General features: G+C 36.0%; 1 protein-coding gene across 6 annotated transcripts in view; it reads right to left on the minus strand.

Moving 5' to 3' along the window:
• Positions 1 to 1,338: 1,338 nt before the first annotated feature.
• The window catches only part of LOC110106225 (vacuolar protein sorting-associated protein 60.2), a 39,822-nt gene continuing 20,379 nt past the window's right edge, over positions 1,339 to 20,781 (minus strand). For all 6 annotated transcript variants that reach the window (XM_020836031.2, XM_020836030.2, XM_028694077.1 and 3 more), the window contains 5 exons: positions 3,323 to 3,416; positions 3,175 to 3,246; positions 2,942 to 3,053; positions 2,643 to 2,791; positions 1,339 to 1,673 (listed from right to left, as the gene is read on the minus strand). In XM_020836031.2, coding sequence (XP_020691690.1) covers positions 1,620 to 1,673; positions 2,643 to 2,791; positions 2,942 to 3,053; positions 3,175 to 3,246; positions 3,323 to 3,416 — 481 coding nt within the window. In that variant the 3' untranslated portion in view covers positions 1,339 to 1,619. The remainder of the gene's footprint in view (positions 1,674 to 2,642; positions 2,792 to 2,941; positions 3,054 to 3,174; positions 3,247 to 3,322; positions 3,417 to 20,781) is intronic.

The raw sequence follows: 20,781 nt of genomic DNA on the forward strand, positions 1-20,781 counted from the left end.
TTTGTTTGTATCCTTCTATCCCCAAAGGAGAATGACCCAAAATACCATGAATGATATCTTAATGGTAGATCCAATGCCTCAAGACTCCTCTAATTTCTACCATGGAATTAATTCTCTATAGTTTCTATCTACTATATTGTATCATCACTTTCCTTGATTATAGCTGCCCTCAAAACCTTCTTTTGAACTTAAATCGCTCACATTTTTCCCCTTAAATAACCTACTTTCCCTAAAGACTTAGCTCCATTCCAGGCTCACCTACATATTTTCCATTTTTCCTTAAAAGTCCCCTTCCTTCTTGCCCTCGACGTTGCCTGTCAAATCAACAAAGCTAAAGGGCGCAACAACAATTTGTCGCCTCATTCACCAACGAAGATAACATTCTTTCCCCTCCTCTGCCTCCCCTCATTCGTCAATGAAGTCTATTTGCCTTGACCTTTCTTTGTGTTAATATTCGTATTCATGTGCCAGAGTGGTGCAATAGAAAGCTCTATAAGTAATTCTAGCATTCTGTACTGATTCTATTCTCTACCATCTATATAATGCTTTACCTTAAAAAAAACAGTTGTGCTATTTATTAATATTTATTTGTGTATGTAGAGATAAATGGCGAATGAACAAAATGAATTTTGTTTTCTCTCTGTTTTTACTATATCTAAAATTTGGGCTACAATCCTTTTTTTTAATATTTTTATGAATTCCATTTTAAAAGTAAGAATCATTTTTCATTCAAATCAGTAAATAATTAGTGAAGTAAATTTTAATTTAATTATTGATTTTGCAAGAATAAAATGATAGAATTTGCTCTACGAGAAGAAATTTCCCACTCCATCGCTCTCTATTAGTATATGTTGAATCTTTATAAAAAAGTAAGATGTCAAACTATTTCTATTTACCATCATAAATTTTCAAACACACATAATTCGCCCTCCTAAACCAAACAAAATCTCGCCATTCACTTTGAGCTATCATACCTAACATATTTGGGAGGTATATATATATACATAACTCTTATTTCACCTTTTATGATAATTATTCAACTGGTTGCCTATAAATATAATTTTTTCGCAGTTTTACTTTTAAGACAAAAGTATAATTTTCTTGCTACTTTTTATCATATTTTATGTTTTCTAACAATTTCCATGACGAAAAATTACTTTTTATAACCAATAGTAAAATTATTTTTCCGTACAATTTCATAAAAAGTTACCGTATTCCTTAAGAGAACCTAAATATTATAAATTTTTAAGCCCATCTTCCAGAATTTAGATCGCTACATTCTGATCAAAATTTATTCTCCATATATAGAAATCTAATACGAATACAATAAAAAATATATAGGCTCTTAAAACTAACTGACAATACCTCATCTTCCCTTAAGAGTTAGAGTGACAGTGGGTAATAAAATATTTTCAACAAATCATCACCAATGAATAGCGCGAGTCCTCAAAAGAGAACTAAAAATCTGACAAGTCTATGGACAGATAGCTATATCCTTCAATGTTAATTTCAATTACTTTCTATAAAATACATTTTAGTATAATATAAACATAGCCATCGTAAGTTTGTGTCCTTAAGGTAAAGCGTATTGCCTTCTTCATGAAGAATCAGCTTGAACTTTAGCCTCGTAGAGAAGCTCGAGGAACTGAAGGCAAACCAAGTTCATCCTCCGCCTGTTTTAAGAACATGAACAATGTATAAATAAAAAAGGCATATGGAATCTTATGCAAAGTTCATTAAATGAAAAGGGCGGCTACTTTAAGGCTTTGTTTTGTTTGAGAAAACTTTCTTCCTCTTTTCTAAATTAGCATTTATAATAGAATTTTGTTTAACTAAAAAATTGTGTACTAGAAAGCTACTCCAAAAAGCAGAAAAAAAAATCATCCCAAACGAAGAGTACGTCAATCCATGCAAAGTCCCGTGAACCAATTACATCTTATTTGAGGTTCAAGCTAACTTGAATGATTAGGCAGACCTTGGAAGGCTAAAAGTCGAGTCAATCTAGAAGCTTCATACCATGTGATTCATGGTATTCACCTTCCCAAAATCAATGAGAATTTGACCAAATCAAGAGCTAGGTGGACGACCATCATTTTAGAAAAATGACTACTTTTATTGTAATGACTCTTGATATTATTCAAAAAATTTGAGATTGCATGAGATTTAATTCATTCAACCGGCCATAGGAGATCAAAAGACAAGCTTAAATTCAGGGATTCAAGCATGACATAGAAGGACACATTTCCAATTCAAAGAGACGTATTATTGGTTCTGCAGATGATGTTGGAAGGTTCATCTTGTGGTTACCTTTAAATTCTTAATGTAACTACTTATATGGATGAAAACAGTGCAATGATGAAATATTACGTGATTTAAAAATAAATTCAAAAAGTTATCTTCTTGAGGAGTTGGAATCTGCTTGGTGGCTTATTCTATTGACTTCGATTGATGACCTTGTCAAAACCAAATATTTTGGTGAAGACTGGCTTACCTTCTTATTTTCTACCCTTTTCCTATATCCCACCACCTATCTTCTCTCTATCAATAACTCCCTCAAATTATACCAGAAAGATTCATATAGTTTAAGCAATTAAATAAACTTGGTTCGCATTTGCAGGCATTCTGCCAATGAGATTTGTTACCTGAACATTCTGCCGGCCAGGCACATGTCCCATTGGTGCTGCAGGCAAGTTGAGTTCTGCATCAAGATCAGGTTCCTTATCTGGTTGAAGGTAAGATGGAACTGAAGATTCAGATTCCGTGCCCATGTCAGCTTCCAAGGCATCAAGCTCTGCAATCAAGATCGATTTGAAATAAAATAACAGGTTAATTAATTGAGAAACCTGTTGAATGCATGAAAAAATTTTATAATTATTGAAATTAATCATCTACAAATTGTAAAACTAATGCCAAATTGAAAAAAAAAAGGTCTTTACTATACCTCCCATGAGTTCTTCCTCATCAATATCATCAGGAACATTATAACTTCTACCAAGAGATTCTTGTATCTCTGTGCTTACGTCCATCAGTTCCATCATCTCATCTTGCATGCTCTGAAGAACAAAGACCAGCAGAAAATTTTCAAGTTATCAAGATCAGAAAACCAGTTTGGATTGTCAGTCTATAAGCCTCAGTATCAGATTTTTTTTTTGGGATAAAGAAGGTAATCCATACATCTATGTCCTGAATTTTGACAGTTTTCATCATTCCTTTCAGCTCCTTATTAGCAGTTTTTAATGCAGTCATCTGAAAGACCACATGCAGATAGATATTAGGTAAATGGTATTAAATACTAGAAATATTGTCCAAAGGTACAACATACAGTTTGCTGAGCATCTTTAAGTCCTTCTGCAGCGAAGGAAACTTGGTCAAGATTATAGGTCTGATTATATAGCATATCTCGTTGTCCTTCATACCTAAGCAGACGGAAGGTATAAATGATTTGATTATATAATGAAGATGGCACCAAAGAGACTGAACGGAATAAACTGACAGGAGCTAAAGAAAGACGAAACACATGAATAGAGTGGTCAATTCAATACGAGATGCAACCATCTCACATACTACATAAAATCTGATTCACTATTTCACAGTTGGAAAAAAAAATTCTCAAGTTGTATCAAAACGTTGTCACAAATATATTTATTTGGACACAGTAGAACACCTCATGGAAAAGGTGAAATGTGGGCTCCAAAAATTCGTGCCCCAGCCTCCCCTCTGCTTTTGGAGGGAGTTTGAATAGATTAAGTTCCGGGGAAATTTTTCAGAAGGCAAATTAGGTTTGAAATAAGATACTACTCAAAGATTTCTTTGACATTTTGCGAGGACTTTATGATCTGAGTTCTAGTTTCCTATAGGCGCAAGCTCATATAGTTAATTACCCCTCCCAACCACAAGAGAGAACTTTCGATATTTAAGTAGATATGTGATATCCGACATATAATAGCTGAATGGTTTGGTATTTGAAAATTTGATATTTAAAATCCGAAATTTCACCATCTTGCACTTAAAGAGGATGGTGGGGGGAGTCATGATGAGCCCCATCAAGATCCCATGGTTCCGTCATCCCGAGGCTTCGTGGTCCCAAGTTTACTTAGTCAGAGGAGATAGTCGATCCAACATGATAGAAGGATCCTTGTCGGCAGCCTTGGTTTGCGTCGTCCAAGGTTACCTTATAGGCCTAGGGTGAATATTTTTCTAAGGAGACCAATTTGAATCCACCTTAGCTAACAGTGGGCTTTGTGCCCTATCGAGCACATCATATTAATTCATATCTCAAGGATTTAATACCATTGGGGAGCATGCGGGCTCTAGCCATGACCGTAATATAATTGTCATTTGGCGGCAAACCACCCAGTTCAAAGGGCCCCCCAGTCATAACCGTTTACCCAATGTGTCATTTAGCAGCAAAACCATTGGTGTGATGCCATTTGGCAGCGAAACCACCGATTAGACGACACATGTCATTTCCTTAGTGGCAAGATACAGATTGAGAATGAATCCTAGTGATATTCTTGACTAGATATTAGCTCTTTATGAGCTGAAGTCATTTTCAGATTGTCCACCCCGACAAATTGTTGCAAGGTAGATGAGTGTTTGCTTTAAGTGTCTAACAATTTATTTTATTTTAATTATCTTGTTCTTTGGGTGATTATTAAAATTTTGGATTTTTATGGGCATTTAGAGGCATTTTAAATGCTTGTGGTTCTCTCCGGTTGAAATTTTTTTGTCAGCATGGGCATCATCAAGGTGAGTTATATGTCATTTGAAAATATTTGTATTTTATGGAAGTTTGAAGGCATGTGAAAATATATAATCCCCTCCAGTTGAGATTTACATTCAACACGGTCATCATCGAGGAATTCATGGGTTGTTATATTTAGTTGATTGAATTTTGTCAACTATATCTATTTGTTGATAGAGTATCGGATTCGGATCTAAATTCATTTCTTAACCTGCGCGACATTCTCAAACGTCACATGTGTACCTACAACATGCTCGTCGAGCCCACGAGAGCATATGTCATTGAATGCATTTCACACAATCCATTCGCGTATGGCCATAATACGATTTTTTAAATACATTTGTGGTGTCGAATGACACACTAGAGTGAAACCCTATGCGTATGCAGAAGGATGATTTTTGAAGTGCAATTACAGTGTCAAATGACATACTGGAGTAAAACCTCTACTTATGCAGGACGTCACTTTGGAATATACTTGCAATGTTGGATGACATACACGTATAGCATATTCTTCAAGTTATGATACGTGCAAATGCAACATATTAGTATGTAAATGCAATACATTTGTTACAATTGAATGCATCTCTCTATATCGGATGGTATGTTTAAATGAGTTATGATGTGTGTTGCAATGCATGTATGAGGAGCATTTTTAAATATTTGCATGCAGTGCAAATGGGTGTTTTGCATTTTTTAAATGCAGCTGGCTGCATGGGTGATTATTATTACCAAACACGCGGGATTTTATTGTGGACTTTACTGACGCATTATGTCTGCTTGTACAAAATGCAGATTCGGTGGCACGATGTTGCGCTTGAGCGGCCTGTAAATTTTATTAGCAAATCTCCGTCTTTTCTTACAAGTGAATCGTAGCGTTGTCACCTAACTTCCATGAAGTACTTCATTGTTCTGGTGTAAGATCCCTTTTCTCATTTTTTTAGAAATCAAATCCATAAATCAACCGATCCTTGTTTAGACTAGATAAGGACATCTAAACGACATGATGTCATTTTGTGATAGATGATGTATCCTTATTTGATGAGATCAAAGGCTCCTTTGGTGCACCGTTAGGCTTTTTTGGCTTATGATGAGGTTATCTCCTCGAAGTATGGACATGACAGAGTGCAAAGTCATCTTCGATGTCTCGGTGACATCCTAATATCTGATATGCACATGGTACATAGAAACTTCTTCCACGGTATCAGAATATGTATTCGAGGGGCCCGTTTATAGATTTATGGTGTATATGTAAGGTGCTGAGTTGAGGGGACTTCGCCCAAATAGCGTGGCATATTTCGGTAACCTCAATTATTTCTAAAGAGATGATCGAATGAGACATCTTTTTTTTCTTTAGCTATTTTTTTTTTTTAATTCTACAGAATCACTTATAAAATCATTCAACTTGGTATGATTAATGTCGCAATTGGGGCCTTCTTCCGATGTAAAATCAAAAGGTTTCTTGCAGCATGCAGATATTTGTGGTTACCTTTATACCAAACATTGTAGGTGTCCGTAGGGAGCACTGTTGTACGCATTCATCATTAATCGTCAGATATTTACTATTGACTACAAGGAAGTTTGTATATTCATCTACATGCTAACATCAGTTGTCAAACAGCACTGCTTTCATTACTAGATGCTTCTAGCACATGTGGGCTGGCAAGTAAATAGTGCACATATGTCCCTCTTAATTGCAGGACACAAGTGCATCTGCTGGATAGTTGTGTGTCCACTGCAATCTCCTGGATGTGCTTATAGAAAAACTAGTGCACTTGCATCATATTTACCCTCACCATTCACAGGTGTACTAATTTGCAGTGATATGCAAGATATTGATGTTGACTGTAGGGAATTATTGCTGTTGACTACGGGCTAGCGGACATTGCTCGGAGAGAAGTTATAGCATCCATTACATATTAGAATTAATTGCCAAATGACACTGCAATCCCAGCTACATCCTTTTATGTAAATTGGTGGGCAATTGGTCCACTGCACATCTATCCCTTCCATTTGCAAGGGATAAGTGTACTTGCTGAATGGCAGCTTGCATATACTTGAAGTTAATACAACTTCTTCAGATGTATTTGCAGAGGGGTTATCAAATCTCTCACCAACATCTACAGAGATTTTTAGTGCATTTGTTTGCATTTGAATGATATTAATTTACGCTCAAGCTATATTTGCCTTGAACTTTGCAAACGCGCCTTAATTGACAATTCACTGCATGTCACTCATTGCTACTTACATGGTTAAATGTACTTGTAGGGAATTGTTGTTGTCGGTTGCATGGACACCCTAGTGTTTGTTGCATGTTACTTGTATTTGCATCATATCCACCCTCGCCATTCACAGGTGGCCTAGTGTACTTGCTTGTAGCGGAGGATTGTACGCAAGTTATTGATGTCAACTTCAAGGCATTATTACATTCGTCGCCTGTTGTCGGCTGTCATCTTTATTTGGTCTACTGCATGCAAAATAGACCTTTTGCTATTGCTTGGAAAGGTAGCTACTTTAATCTGCAAGATGACTATTGCCTACATATAATGCCTTTTGTTGTTACATGTGGGAAGTACTTGTTCATTTCGTAGTTGACTGATGCCACTTGCAAGCCAATCATATTTGAAAGTTTTCCACAGCGAGTTCCATGCTTGTTCGCTTTAACTTGTTTGAATGCATTAAATTTATCATTTGACATTTGCATTTTAATTTTAATTGAGCATTTTAGGATTTAGACTTCAGTTCCCTGTTGTTTAGTTCAAATCTGTTGTCCCTTGTTGTTCAAATTTGATCTACTACTCGTCATACAAGTCTCCCGTGTTTTTATTTAAATTCATGCCCTGTTGTTTAGTTTGAATCAAGTCCCCTGTTATTTCAATCACGTGGATATTCACTCTGAATTTTGACAGCACCCCATCATATCCCCGTTTGGGAAAAATTTGAGGAGCTGGGACTTCCCACCAGGCTAAGAAAAACGTGGATGATAGGTGTGCGAAGACACCGCGGTCGTGGTACCCTCCATAAAAGTTATCCCCGCCATACTAAGAAAAACGTGTACAGAGCCTACCCGTCTCGTCGCAGGTGTCGCATTGGGTTCCCTTCTATCACACTAAGAAAAACGTGCAAAGGTGGTTGCTCGGCGCGTCGCGCATGTTGAGGGCGAGATTTGGAACTTTATACCTTTGCGTAGAGGTTGTCGACAGTGCTGATGTCGATGTCGATGTCTGTGTTGGTTGTGTCAGGGCTACGTTGACAGTGGCACGTAGATCGAGGCAATGCATGAGACTCGAGGCATATTTCCCTTTTTTTATCATTAATTATAATTACTCATAATTAATAGAAATTAATTATAATTAAAAATAATTAATTAATTATAATTAATTAAGATTAACAATAATTAATCATAACTAATTATGATTAATTATATTTAATATTAATTAATTATAACTAATTAATAATTAACTTTCATTAGAAAAGAGTTTATGTAGGATTTGAGACGGATTGTTGCTACAGGCTGTCGGGATACAAAAATTATGTAGAATTTAAACAGGATTTATGCAGATTTTGAGAAGGATTTAACTAAATCATGTTAACAGGATTTAGGGAACCGATTGATCTCACAGCAAGTTAACTCAATTTTCCACTTCTCTGTCGTGAATCCCTATTTTGGTCGAAGAAACACATGAACGGAAGGAAATGTCTACCTTCATGACAGGCAAGCTCCCTCGCGATCTTTGCTCCTGATCCAATAGAAAGACGGTGAGGTGTGATTTCGAATCCAAAAAGGAGCGTCGTCAGATGAGACGGGTCGCGTGGCCTGCGTGGGATGGATTGGAATCAAAAGGGGTGTCGTCGGATAGAGCGAATTGAGCAGCCTCTTTGAATGAATTACGCGGCATCAGCTTCGACTGGAGCATAGGATAAATGGGAGAGAGGGAAAGAGGCGAGAGTTCGTGGTTTTTGCATGAAGGAAAAACAGAGAGATCGAAAGCCTCGTTTGTTCGTCCTTTTAACGACAAGGTAGGTCATGCAGGAGGCGACATTGAACATGTGAAGAGGAGAGGCGTCGACGTGCGCATGATAGCATAGGACATCCGAATAACATATATTGCAGGATGTCGACATGCGACGGTTGTGCGATGCTGAACAGGTACGAGATTTCTTTTTTTTTCTTGTTTTTTTAGTATTACATGTCAACATGAAACAACACATAATATTCATCCAAACTTGAAAATGCCATTATAACATATGGTTTAACTGTTAGCAATTTATTATTCTAGTAAATATCATTAAATTTGTTAGGAACTAACTAATAATTTATTAGCAATTTGTTGATAATTTGTTACTTCTTCCATTTATAAATATTTATAATATAGATTAAATAATTAATGGTATAAATAAATATCATTTTGTGGAGGATATTGTTGTTTTTCATTTGATCCTTTGATTGAGGGTGCACAAAAAATTCCAGAAAATATTATCTCCTTTTACAGGAATTAGACTTGCTTTTCTGTTGAATCCCTCTTCCTCTCTCTTTTTCTTTCACTCTACACTATTATTCTTTTCAGTATTGGTGGAAAAGAGATCATAACTAATCCAATTATTTATAATATAGATTTTGGCCAATGTGAATTTCAATCATAAGTGTGGCTATTTTATATCCTTAATTATAGTCTATTTGGAGCTGAATGCCATAGAATATTTATCTACATTAATTTCCAGCATTTTTTTATATTCTCACGAAGGCAGGCACTAGTTGTTTTGGATTAATAGATGTCTTGTGAATTTTGCATATTTGTTACATGATTTTTTGCATTTCATGTGAGCTCTGTATTCAAAACTATAAATCCTAAGACATGCTATATCAAATTTGGTACCAAACTTTGACATTTTAACACAATGCCAAAGAAAAAAAAATGTAATTTAAACAATTTAGTTATAATTCTTAAAAAGTTCATTATTATTAAGAAGTTAACAACTGTATTCCAATAGTTAACAACTTGTATAATCCTAGGAGTTCTTTTGTTTAGATTGATCGCTTATAAGAATTCCTTGAAAGATGCAACATGTCTAATTGCCAAATACTTGAATTTGTTGAAACAAAAATTGATAGCTCAAATATGTTAGCATAATATTTCTTCCTAAACAAAACTTTGAGCTATCAATTTTAACATAATGCCAAATTCTCGAAGGTTGATATAAAACACAACATAAAGAATAATATTGATCGTTCATTAATCAACTACATGATTATTTTTAAATATATTAACAAGATACCTAGTTCCTATTTTCATTTACTTAGTGATGTCTAGTTCGACATCCATTAGTCTGACAACTAACACCCATCAACTTCGAGTTTAGTTCATCATTTGCAAAAACATGTATAATTTTGGTATTATCTTCAAAAAAAATTCTTTCACACATTCATATCAACATTTGGCCAAATCGAGCTCTAAAAACCAATGTTTTAAAAGGCGAAATCAAGAATCGAGGCGTTTTGTCTGCGAGACGAGGTGTAAGCCTCGAGGCGGATCGAGGCGTAAGCCTCAAAACGGTAAAAATAAGCTAATGTAAAATTATAAATAATGATAAAAATTGACAAAATATTAAGTCAATTATGAACTTGATGATTTGTTCTAAGAAAAGGAAGCAAGCAATTATTTTCATGAGGGTTTATGTATAAAATTATACTGAATATTTGATTAATATTTTAAATTATATTAATTAGTTAATCAATAATAACTTAGTCACGTCTAGGGTTTGCCTTTCATCTTCTCTTTTTGTCCTTGTTGTTCGGCTTCGTTGCTTCGCAGGAGGTGTAGAGATTGCGCGCGTCGCTTCTTTGGTTCCTTAGTGGTTGTTGACTTCGCTCCTTCGACAACTTTCCCTTCTTGTCGGATCGTAAATTACGGCATTTTGATCAGAAGACACAACGGGAGCTCGCTGGCTTGCTGATTGTGAAGGTAACTTTCTCCCTTTCGAGACGTTGCCTCGATGCGCCTCGGCGCCTCATGCCTTGAGGCGTACGCCTCGGTGGAAAAAGGCATAAGCCTCGCCCGAACGTTCAAGGCTTAAACCTCAGTTCGCCCGACCTCCACTAAAAACCACACCTGTTGTTGATTATTGGTTCAATATGATGTCTCACCTCCCTTTGTTGATTTTTAGTTCTGACACAATAAGTGAATGCTTGTTCATCAACAAATATGCATGAAGTTTAATGGATTCTTGAATCGCAATTGAATAATTGTCATCATGGTTGTTGAGTGAATCTAACCAACCTGTAAAGCCATTGTAAAAGAGGTATGAAACTCAAGAACTTCGTAGTTGAGGCCACTACACAAATTACCCACTCCCGTGAGAACAAATACTTACAAGAACGCTGCTACAAAATTTAAAATGTATACGTCAACATCTAAATGCTGAAAAAGATTATCCAAACTAAACATAATGCTAACCACTATAAGAAAATTGCTCAATGAGCATTAGAGTGCAACACCTTGGCATTATAATCCCCATATATTCATTGCCAGAAGGTCATGACAATCATATCATATAGGCCAAAGCCCCATCAAGCAAATTCAGAGTCCCACGATGAGCATTCGGGTGTTAAACCCAAGTTGAACTTTTAGAGACCCGCAACTAAAAAATCTTGGAAAATATGACTTTCGAAGTAGCCCAAGTTTTCAAATCCTACTGCAACTTGCTTAGATGGCAAGCACCAAAGTGGCAATCCCAAAATCATGACCAAAGACCATCCTCTAAACAATAGTATAACATGAGCAAACAGCATAATATACTAAGGAGGAAGTTTATGTTTTCGAAGAAGAACCTTCTTCCCCTATAACCACTAGAAAAATCACTCTTAAACTAAAAATGAATCGATGTTGAAGGTACATGCAACAAAGCCATTTGGATGAGAAGATTCCTCCTACAATGATGAAGATTACTATATTAACAATGATGGAGACTTCCGAAAGCATAGATCAGTTGGTGGTTGAGGTTGTTTGCATGATTGCCCATGTACATGATCAACCTACCTAAAGCCTAAAGGCTTTATGACCAAAACAATGGCCTCAACCTCACAAGTGGAAGGACAACGTTTAAATCAACTGCTGCTAGAAAAATGAACCCTTGCAATAACAAGAGGGATGCAGTGAAGTTAAAGATCCTTCTGAAGGTATAAAGCAATTGAAACAAAAAATGCAATATCAACTACATGTTAGATACCAAGAGATCAATTAGTTACTTGCTTACATAAATAAAATGAGCCTCATATGAAAGACCTATTTGGTTAGCTTAGTACAATTGGGGCAATTAGATGCCAACAAATAATTGCTCCACTAGACAAATCCCTTGAGACCTACTAATCCGGCATTCAAAGCAAGTAGAACTCAAACTGCTCCTTTGAGTTTCAATTCAAGAACTGGTCAACAATCTCCGCAAGAGGTGACACAGACCACTCAACAGAAAGTCGAGGTGGTCACTTAAACATAACATAAAGATCAACTCAATCGTCACTCCTACAACTATTGAAGCTCTAATGGATAAAAGTAGGGGTGTCAATATTTGTCACAACCCGAAAACCCGACTCGAACCCGACCTGAAAATTTCGAGTTAGGGTCAACACGAACCCGAAACGGGTCGGGTTCAGTTCGAGAATTTTGACCCATTTCAATTTTTGGGTCGGGTTCGGGTCAACCCAAAAACCCATTTTAGACCCGAAATTGACATGATGCGGCAAGCAGTTCGTGTCATTTTAGGTTTAGCAGTTTAGCCATTTGGCATTTAGACGTATAGCGGTAGTCTTAATTCATTTCATTTCAACTTTTCGCAGTCTCGTGACTCTTGTCTCTGTCTCTCTGGGTTCCGCCTTGCTGGCTGTTGCATTCCTCTCCTCCTTCAGTTCTACTCATCGGATCCTCGTCCTCTATCTTAATCCTGTAGTTTGTTGTGTGCACACTCTATCCCTCTGCGTCTCTACAGTATTATCATTTATATTATTCTGAGTTTTGGCATTTAGATGTTAGGGTTATTCACACTTTCGATTTTGTTGTTTTGAGATTTCTCCTCGTATCCCCTATCTTAAGGGTTCGGGCCTTTTGACTTTTCAGTTTTAGGCTTTTTTGCATTGAAATTTGAGGGCTTTGGGACTTTGCTATGCATCTATGCAGTTGGGGCATCAAATTTTTTTCATTTTTTCTGTTTGATTTTTAGGGCTTTGTATATTTTATGGTTTCTCAATTTACATTTGACAATTATGTTGTTAAAGGGTTATACAAATTTGTTGTACATGGAAAAAAATTCAGTTAGGGTTTTTTCTTTTAGCTGCTATAAGCCAGTATTGCTATAATTTTAGCACATGCAGCATGCTGTTATTGTTGTTCTTGCTGTTGTATGTCTGTGGTAACCGGTGGGGATTGTTAAACATGAAATAATTGTTCTTCTTGTTGTAATTGTTGTACTTGTAATACATTATTTTTGCTCTGCATAATGTGGTTTAATTGGTTCACTAGATGGAGGATTCAAACATCATTCCTGAGTTATTTTTGGATGAGAACAAGCAAGTGGGCATTGCTGAAAGTGGTTGAGCCATCTGATGATGCATGTAATGATGGTTCAATAATAGTTAAGAAGCGTAGAAGGGTTGTTTCTGCGGTTTGGGGTCATTTTGAGATGTTGTCTAACCCTAAAGATGGTAAACAAATGTGCAAATGTAAGAAATGTGGTGCATTATATCTATGCGATAGCAAGAATGGGACTGGAAACTTAAGGCACTACTTGCAAAATTGCAAGAGAAGGGATATGCGTGATATAGGCCAACTTATATTGCAAACCTTCTCGAATTCATCCATTTCTATGAGTGATTATAAGTTTGATTCAGCTGAATTTCATAATTTATTTACTGCTTGCATCATTATGCATGATTTGCCCTTCAAATGTGTCGAATGGGTAGGTGTTAGAGCACTTTTAACCTATCTTCATCGAGATGTGCAATTATTTTCTAGAAATACCGTTAGGAATGATTGTAAGAAATTATTCACCAAAGAAGTTTCTCATATTCGGTCACAGATAACTAAGTGCAATAGCAGAGTTTCTGTTACATCAGATCTATGGACATCAATAAACAATGATGGATTCATTTGTTTAACTGTGCATTTTATTGATAATGCTTGGCATTTACATAAGAAGGTCATTAGTTTTTCTTTCATGCCACCTCCTCATGATGGTATATCAGTGTTCGAGAAGTTGCAATCTCTGTTGGTTGAATGGAAAATAGACTCTAAACTTTTCAGTATCACATTGGACAGTGCTTCTTCAAACAATATTTGCGTAGACTTCTTAAGAAATCAACTTAATTTGTGTGGTGCTCTTCTAAGTGAAGGAGAATTTTTTCAAATCAGGTGTACTGCTAACATTGTTAATCTAATTGTTCAGGAGGGTTTGAAGGAGATTGAAAGTTTAATTTCAAAGATAAGAGACAGCATAAAATATGTTAAAGGGTCTCAGGCTAGTAAACAAAAGTTTCTTGATTGTGCTAAGCAAAGTTGTTTGGAAACAATAAAGGGCTTACGGCAAGATGTTCTGACAATGCGGAACTCCACTTTCATAATACTTGATAGCGCTATCTACTACAAAAGAGCCTTTCTACACCTACAGTTGGTTGATTCAAATTATAGATCTTGTCCAACTTGTACAAAATGGGAGAGGATTGAAGCTATATCTACCTTTTTAGCTCCATTCTATGATATCACATGTGTTATATCTGGCACCAAATACCAAACAGCGAATCTTTATTTTTCATGCATTTCAACAGCCTATGCAGCATTGAAACATGAGTTGTTTGATGGCCTTGACTATTTAAGAAGAATGGCTTTAGAGATGATAACAAAATTTGAGAAGTATTGGTCGGACTTTAGTGTGATTTTAGCAAATAACATCATTCTTGATCCACGATACAAGTTTGCATTCGTTGAATGGTGCTATAGGAGGTTGTATGAGGGTGATTATGTGTATGAACTTAAAAAAGTAAAAGATAAATTGTTCGCATTGTTTGCAAACTACACAAGAAGTTGTGGGAATCTTGAATCCGTGGTTGGATCAAGTGCAACTACGAGACATTCTAATGTATCAAGTAGCTCTTCCTCTATTGTAATAAAGTCACAGTTTCTTCAGGTATTTGTGTTTTTGCAATTGTTTTTCCATATATTATATATAGTTACTCTATCTTTCAACCATAACTTTCACAAACAGGATTTTGACTCATTTCAAGATGAAGCCATTATGCTTAAAAAATTAGAATTGGAAATATATCTCGATGAACCCAAACTTGATAGGAGAATAGAGCTAGATATATTACATTTTTGAAAAGTCAATCACTATAGGTTCCTCGAGGTTTCTGCAATGGCTCGTGACGTATTGTGTATTCCCATAACAATAGTGGCCTCCGAAAGTGCCTTCAACAATAGTAGTAGAATTCTAGATCAGTATCGACATGTACTAAAACATGACATTGTTGGGCTTTGGTTTGTACAAAAGATTGGTTGTATATCTATCGGGGTGCAATATCATTCAACCCTTAAATTAATATATTTTACCAGAAAAGTATTTAATCAAGTTTACATTTCTCTTTGCTGCAGTGTTACATGATCCTGAACTTGAAGTTGTGACGGAGGATATTCTAAATTAAACAGTTGAGCAAGTTCAAGGAGAATCTGGGGATAGTTCTGTTATTAATGGAGTTCATAAAGACAATTAAGTGAAATGTTATTTGAATATCTGTGGTTGTTGCACCTCTCACTGTTTATGACTTTATGTTATTTTCTTGTGGCTTATGCTGTTATGCACTTATGCTTGGATGCTTTTATAAGTTATCACTCGTTTTGATTTCTATTATGGTATTTTTGTTATTGTTGCATGTTGGCCTGTTGTTTGTGCCTTTGACTCTTTGAGGTTTTCCATTTTCCCGAACTTTGTTAGTCTGTTATGGCTTTCCCAAACTATGTGATGGTTGCTGAGTGCTAACCTGCTGTAGTTGCAATGATGTTATCATGTTGGCCAGTTGGCCTGTCTCTATGGGTTGTGGCCTATGGGCGGTGGATTGTTAATAAAGCTTAAGCTATGATAAGAAACCCTCTAAACTGAAAGTGAGAGCCGTTGGGGTATATCCAATATACTATTGCAACCAGGTGGCTTTGATGAAGAGCAAATACTCTATAACTCTATTAAGCTAAATCCAAAGCGCAAATTGTTAAATGCCGCCTTAGATGGTAATAGTCTAATAAATAATTAGAATTTAGAAATATCAAATATTCAATATTTTCTCACTTTTTATTAATTGTTGAATGAGTTGGAGGGTTTATTTGAGTTATTTATTAAAGCTTTTTAATTGCACTGTCTCATGAATCAAAATTTAGAATTATGTATGTTTAAGATTTTTTAAGCTTGTAAGACATTTTGTCTTTTGCAGTGAATTCAACTTGAAGACTGAAGAGTATGAATTTGCACTTCTAACTTGTAATTTGAGCTTGTAATTTTAAATTATAGAGTTTGTAATTTAGACTTTGTAAGTTGTAATTTATGTTATGTAATTTAGTAATTGTAATGTACTGTGTTATGTATTATGTAAAAAAAAAATTGAGCTTGTATTTAATTTTTTACTTGCCAATTGTTTTGTGATGCAAATCAACCATCAAGATGTAAAAAAAAAATTGAAGCTCTTTTATTGCATTCCAGGTCGGGTCGGGTTGACCCGAACCAAGTCGGGTTCGTAAAAGTGACCCGAACCCAGACTCGGGTCGTGTCAAAATTTGGCGAGTCGAAGTCGGGTTGGACCCCAACCCGACCCATGACCCGTATTTGACAGCCCTGGATAAAGGTTGAATGTATCCAACCGAATTAAGTACAATATCCCATGAGATATGTTTTGCCAAAATTCAACTCTTGTTCTAAGTAAAAAAAATCCCAGATAGTGTATAACCCAATTTATTATAGCAACACTGGAGAAAATGATAACTTATTGCCATGTTAGTTTGTCTACAACCTAACTAATATTGTTTTCAAGTGGTACACTAAATTACCTAATAGCTTTGTTAAAAAAAGTCTCAGTACTTGGAATGATGCTCCATAAATAATTCACAAATTACTCCTAAATGATAATAATCATAAATCTCACCCTCAAAAAAAGGAGGGATGAGATTTCACTAAATATATAACAATATGGTGGAATCTAAACGATTGGTGTGATCAAATATTCATTGAAAATCTTATTGCTAAACTCCTTATAAAAAACATTGATGGACAAATAACCCAAAACCTTTACATGACTTTAATAAATACCTATCAAGAACTACAAAATTGGATTGCAAAATTCAGAAAACTGTCCGAGTCCAAGGGCTTCAGTACCAACAACAACACTTCCTCCAGAAAAAGGAAGCAAGTTAAAAACTATGGCCACAAAAGAAGTGTTATATTGCCGCATATGTTTTACCAAATAACAAGAAGGGAAAAATTGATACTCTCCGATCCAAAAAAAAAAAATTAGAAGGGGAAGGTCAAAGAGGTCCCTACCCTTTAGGAGACAGAAAATAAGCAATACTCATATAATGCACAAGAAATATCTTTCGATCTTTTGACATGCACTTGGGATGTGTCAAGTCAAATCATATATATGTGCCAAAATAACTATAAAATATGTAGTCATACTAGAATGTGCAAAAAATCAATCTAAAATTTTTAGATTCTTGGCAAAGTGACTAAGATTCAAAAGAAAAAAATTTGAAAATAGATATTTCCTCCCTCTCTCTTCAAGTTGAACTAGAGATATAAAACCAAGGATCATCAAGGTAGGTGTTGAAGTAGTGGAACATGTAAATGATCAAAGGCTTAAGATATTTCTAAATCTACAGAGTTCAAGTGGGCTATTGAAATGCATAATAGTAGGTTTTAATTGGTGGAACAAAACCTCAAGAAACTCCAATATCTTGCTGGGTTCCCTCAACAACTCAACATCTAATGGATAGGCTAGAAGAACAATTGTAAAATTAGCACCTAGGAAATAGCAAGTTTTGCATATCAAATTTCTAAAAATAATCAATATGAACAAATAGACAGAAGGAACCTAGATTTGCAGTAATCATTAATTCTATCTGTCAAATACAATCACAGCCATCCTAGTTGTCCCTTGGCTCTTGATCCTATAGCCAGGATGGGGATCCGTGTGAGGCTAACCTAGATCACGCCGATCTCCTTCCATATTCCAGTGGCTGATTTAGGAAGGATTATATTAGGACAATTATACATAATTTTGTAATTATTTGTTTCTTTATTATGATATCCTAAATAGACCTATAAGAAGGGACAGTTTTATATAAATAAAATTAAAGCTTTTTCCTCTCTAATTCTCTGAATTTAACAATGGAATTAGAGCCTTCTTGGATAGAATTCTGAGTATTTTTTACTATAGGGCCTTCCCTTCAAAAACAAAAGGAAGCGGGTTCCCGGCTTATTTGTTCGTGCTTACATCCAACTGAGAGAAGGGAGAGTGCTTCATCCCGCGATCTCTACGTTCAATCAAGAGAGATGAACGACTCGTGCGTCTCATCTAAAAGAGTCAAGCAAGAACCCTGCGGTCTCTGCGTTCCATCGAGAGAGAAAAACATCACGTAAACTGCTCTTGCATGTGTACGACCAAACGGAACGAGAGAGGCCTGTGGACGAAAGATTTTTCCCTTGTGTCTGGAACGGAACCAAGAGGGATCGTACATCCTTGAAGCATGCTACACACAGTAGCCTCCTCTCGCGTGTCTTGGGCGAAACCGAGAAGAGCCAAGCAAGAGCATGCGTATGGACGAGAGACTGTGCGTCTAGATAGCATTCATCTCGTTTATCGAGCCCTCAAAATTTATCGCGTCCTCCGCATCTACGTGAAATCCAGTCAACATGCATGTCGTCATAAGTTCTCATCACCGACCTTCATTGTAGAATTTTGAGGAATAAAAGTTTCCATGGCCGGCCTTCATTGCTTGAATTATAACGAGTACTGGTTCCCACCGCTAGCATTCATTGTTGGAATTCTGAGGAATACTGGTCCTCCCACCGGACTTCATTGCCTAGAATTCTAAGAAATACTAGTCATTCTGCTTCTTTCGTGCATCCAAGACTGAGGGGTTCTCTTGCGTGCATCTAGGGAAGAACCGATGCGAAGCCGAGCGAAAGCCTCCTCTCGCGTGCGTGCAATTGAACAGATGAGAAATCGTGTGTCTGGACAGCGGCCAAGGCCTCTTGGGAACCGCGACATCAGGCTTGGTATTCATTCCTGCGTGCAACATCCAAAGAAGACTGAGTAGAAGTTAAAGAAGTATAATGCAGGACCTCCTGCAAACAAACCAAAGGGATTAAGCAAGAAAAATCGAGTCAAATCCATTTGGGTAGAAACATTGTGTGCGCCTATATGGGGCCGATCGAATAGGAGTCTATTCGAGTGGAGGCGGACGACTGATTTGTTCATGAGACCGAGCGGGAGACAAACCCAAAGGATAATTAATCCACTTTCCATATTGTCCCACCACCAGCCTTTATTGCCATTTCTGATATCTTGAGGGGTATTATCCACTTTCCATATTGTCCCACCGCCAGCCTTTATTTCCATTTCTGATATCTTGAGGGGTATTGTTAACGCAGCCTTCATTATTGCCATGAACCTTGCAAGCTTGATTGATATAGACTTCATTGCTATCAATTTCCGCCGCAATGTCTGAAGCTAATTCCTCTCAAAGTTATGACCAAATGGAGGATTATATGATACATCAAGGGACTTAATAACTCCTAAAAAAAAAAAAAAAAAAAGGGACTTGATAACTCTACCTTTATGGGAATGATTACTAAGAGAGAAATGACATTTGTACTCCCCATCTTGAGGGCGAGTGTCAAATACGGTCCCAACCATGCAAACCGTCTCTTGGCTCTTGATCTTATGACCAGGATGGAATTCGTGGGAGGCTTACCAGGATCATGCCGACCTCCTTCCATATTCGGATGGCTTATTTAAGAATGATTATATTAGGAAAATTATGCATTATTCTGTAATTATTTATTTCTTTAATATGATATCTTGCATAGATCTATAAATAGGGATAGTTTTGTATAAAAAATGGCTCTTGATCTTATGACCATGATGGAATTCGTGGGAGGCTCACCAGGATCATGCCAACCACCTTCCATATTCGGATGGCTGATTTAAGAATGATTATATTAGGAAAATTATGCATTATTCTGTAATTATTTATTTTTTTAATATGATATCTTGCATAGATCTATAAATAGGGATAGTTTTGTATAAAAAAATTAATTTTTTTCCCTCTTCAGTTCTCTAAATTTAACAATATCAATATAAAGAAAACAAACAAATTTGATTTATCCATCATGTTTTCATAATAGTAATACTAGATCCAACGCCGTCCAGGGTAATTACATATTCCTCCAAAGAAAAAGTCAGATGTTGTTGTTGTTTGTAGAGCTACGCAAGATTGTTTAAAAAGAATACATCAGGGGAAATCAAGGGTGTGCATGCTTTAACTTTTTTATTATCAAGCAGAAGTGGTTCCACATTATAACCTGCCCAACTCATATGCAAGCCCAAGTGTAAATACAAAGCCAGGTTACTTATATTACAAAGCAAGGTTGAAATTGAGCAATCAAGTATTGCAGCATTTTTTGTCCATAAGACAGCGTAAGTCTCAAGCCATTTTGAGGCACAAACATCAAAATTAAACTATTAAATTAATACAAAATATAGAATAACAAATAACACATTAACATCAAATTAAGATATCAAATAAAATCATAGATAGTCAAAGTAAGATCATAACAATAAACTCACTCTCTCAATTCAACATAAATAACTTGCCTAAGTCCTTAAGAGTATAATTTATGAATACAAAAGTCTCCCATATTTTCATCACTTTGTGAATCTTCATTAGAATCTAAATATAGTAAGATACATTCTTTTCTCCATCTTCCGCAATTGCAATTGCAAGTGCAAG

The sequence above is a fragment of the Dendrobium catenatum genome, unplaced genomic scaffold, assembly GCF_001605985.2.
Source record: "Dendrobium catenatum unplaced genomic scaffold, ASM160598v2 fragScaff_scaffold_390, whole genome shotgun sequence".
Lineage (NCBI taxonomy): Eukaryota > Viridiplantae > Streptophyta > Magnoliopsida > Asparagales > Orchidaceae > Dendrobium > Dendrobium catenatum.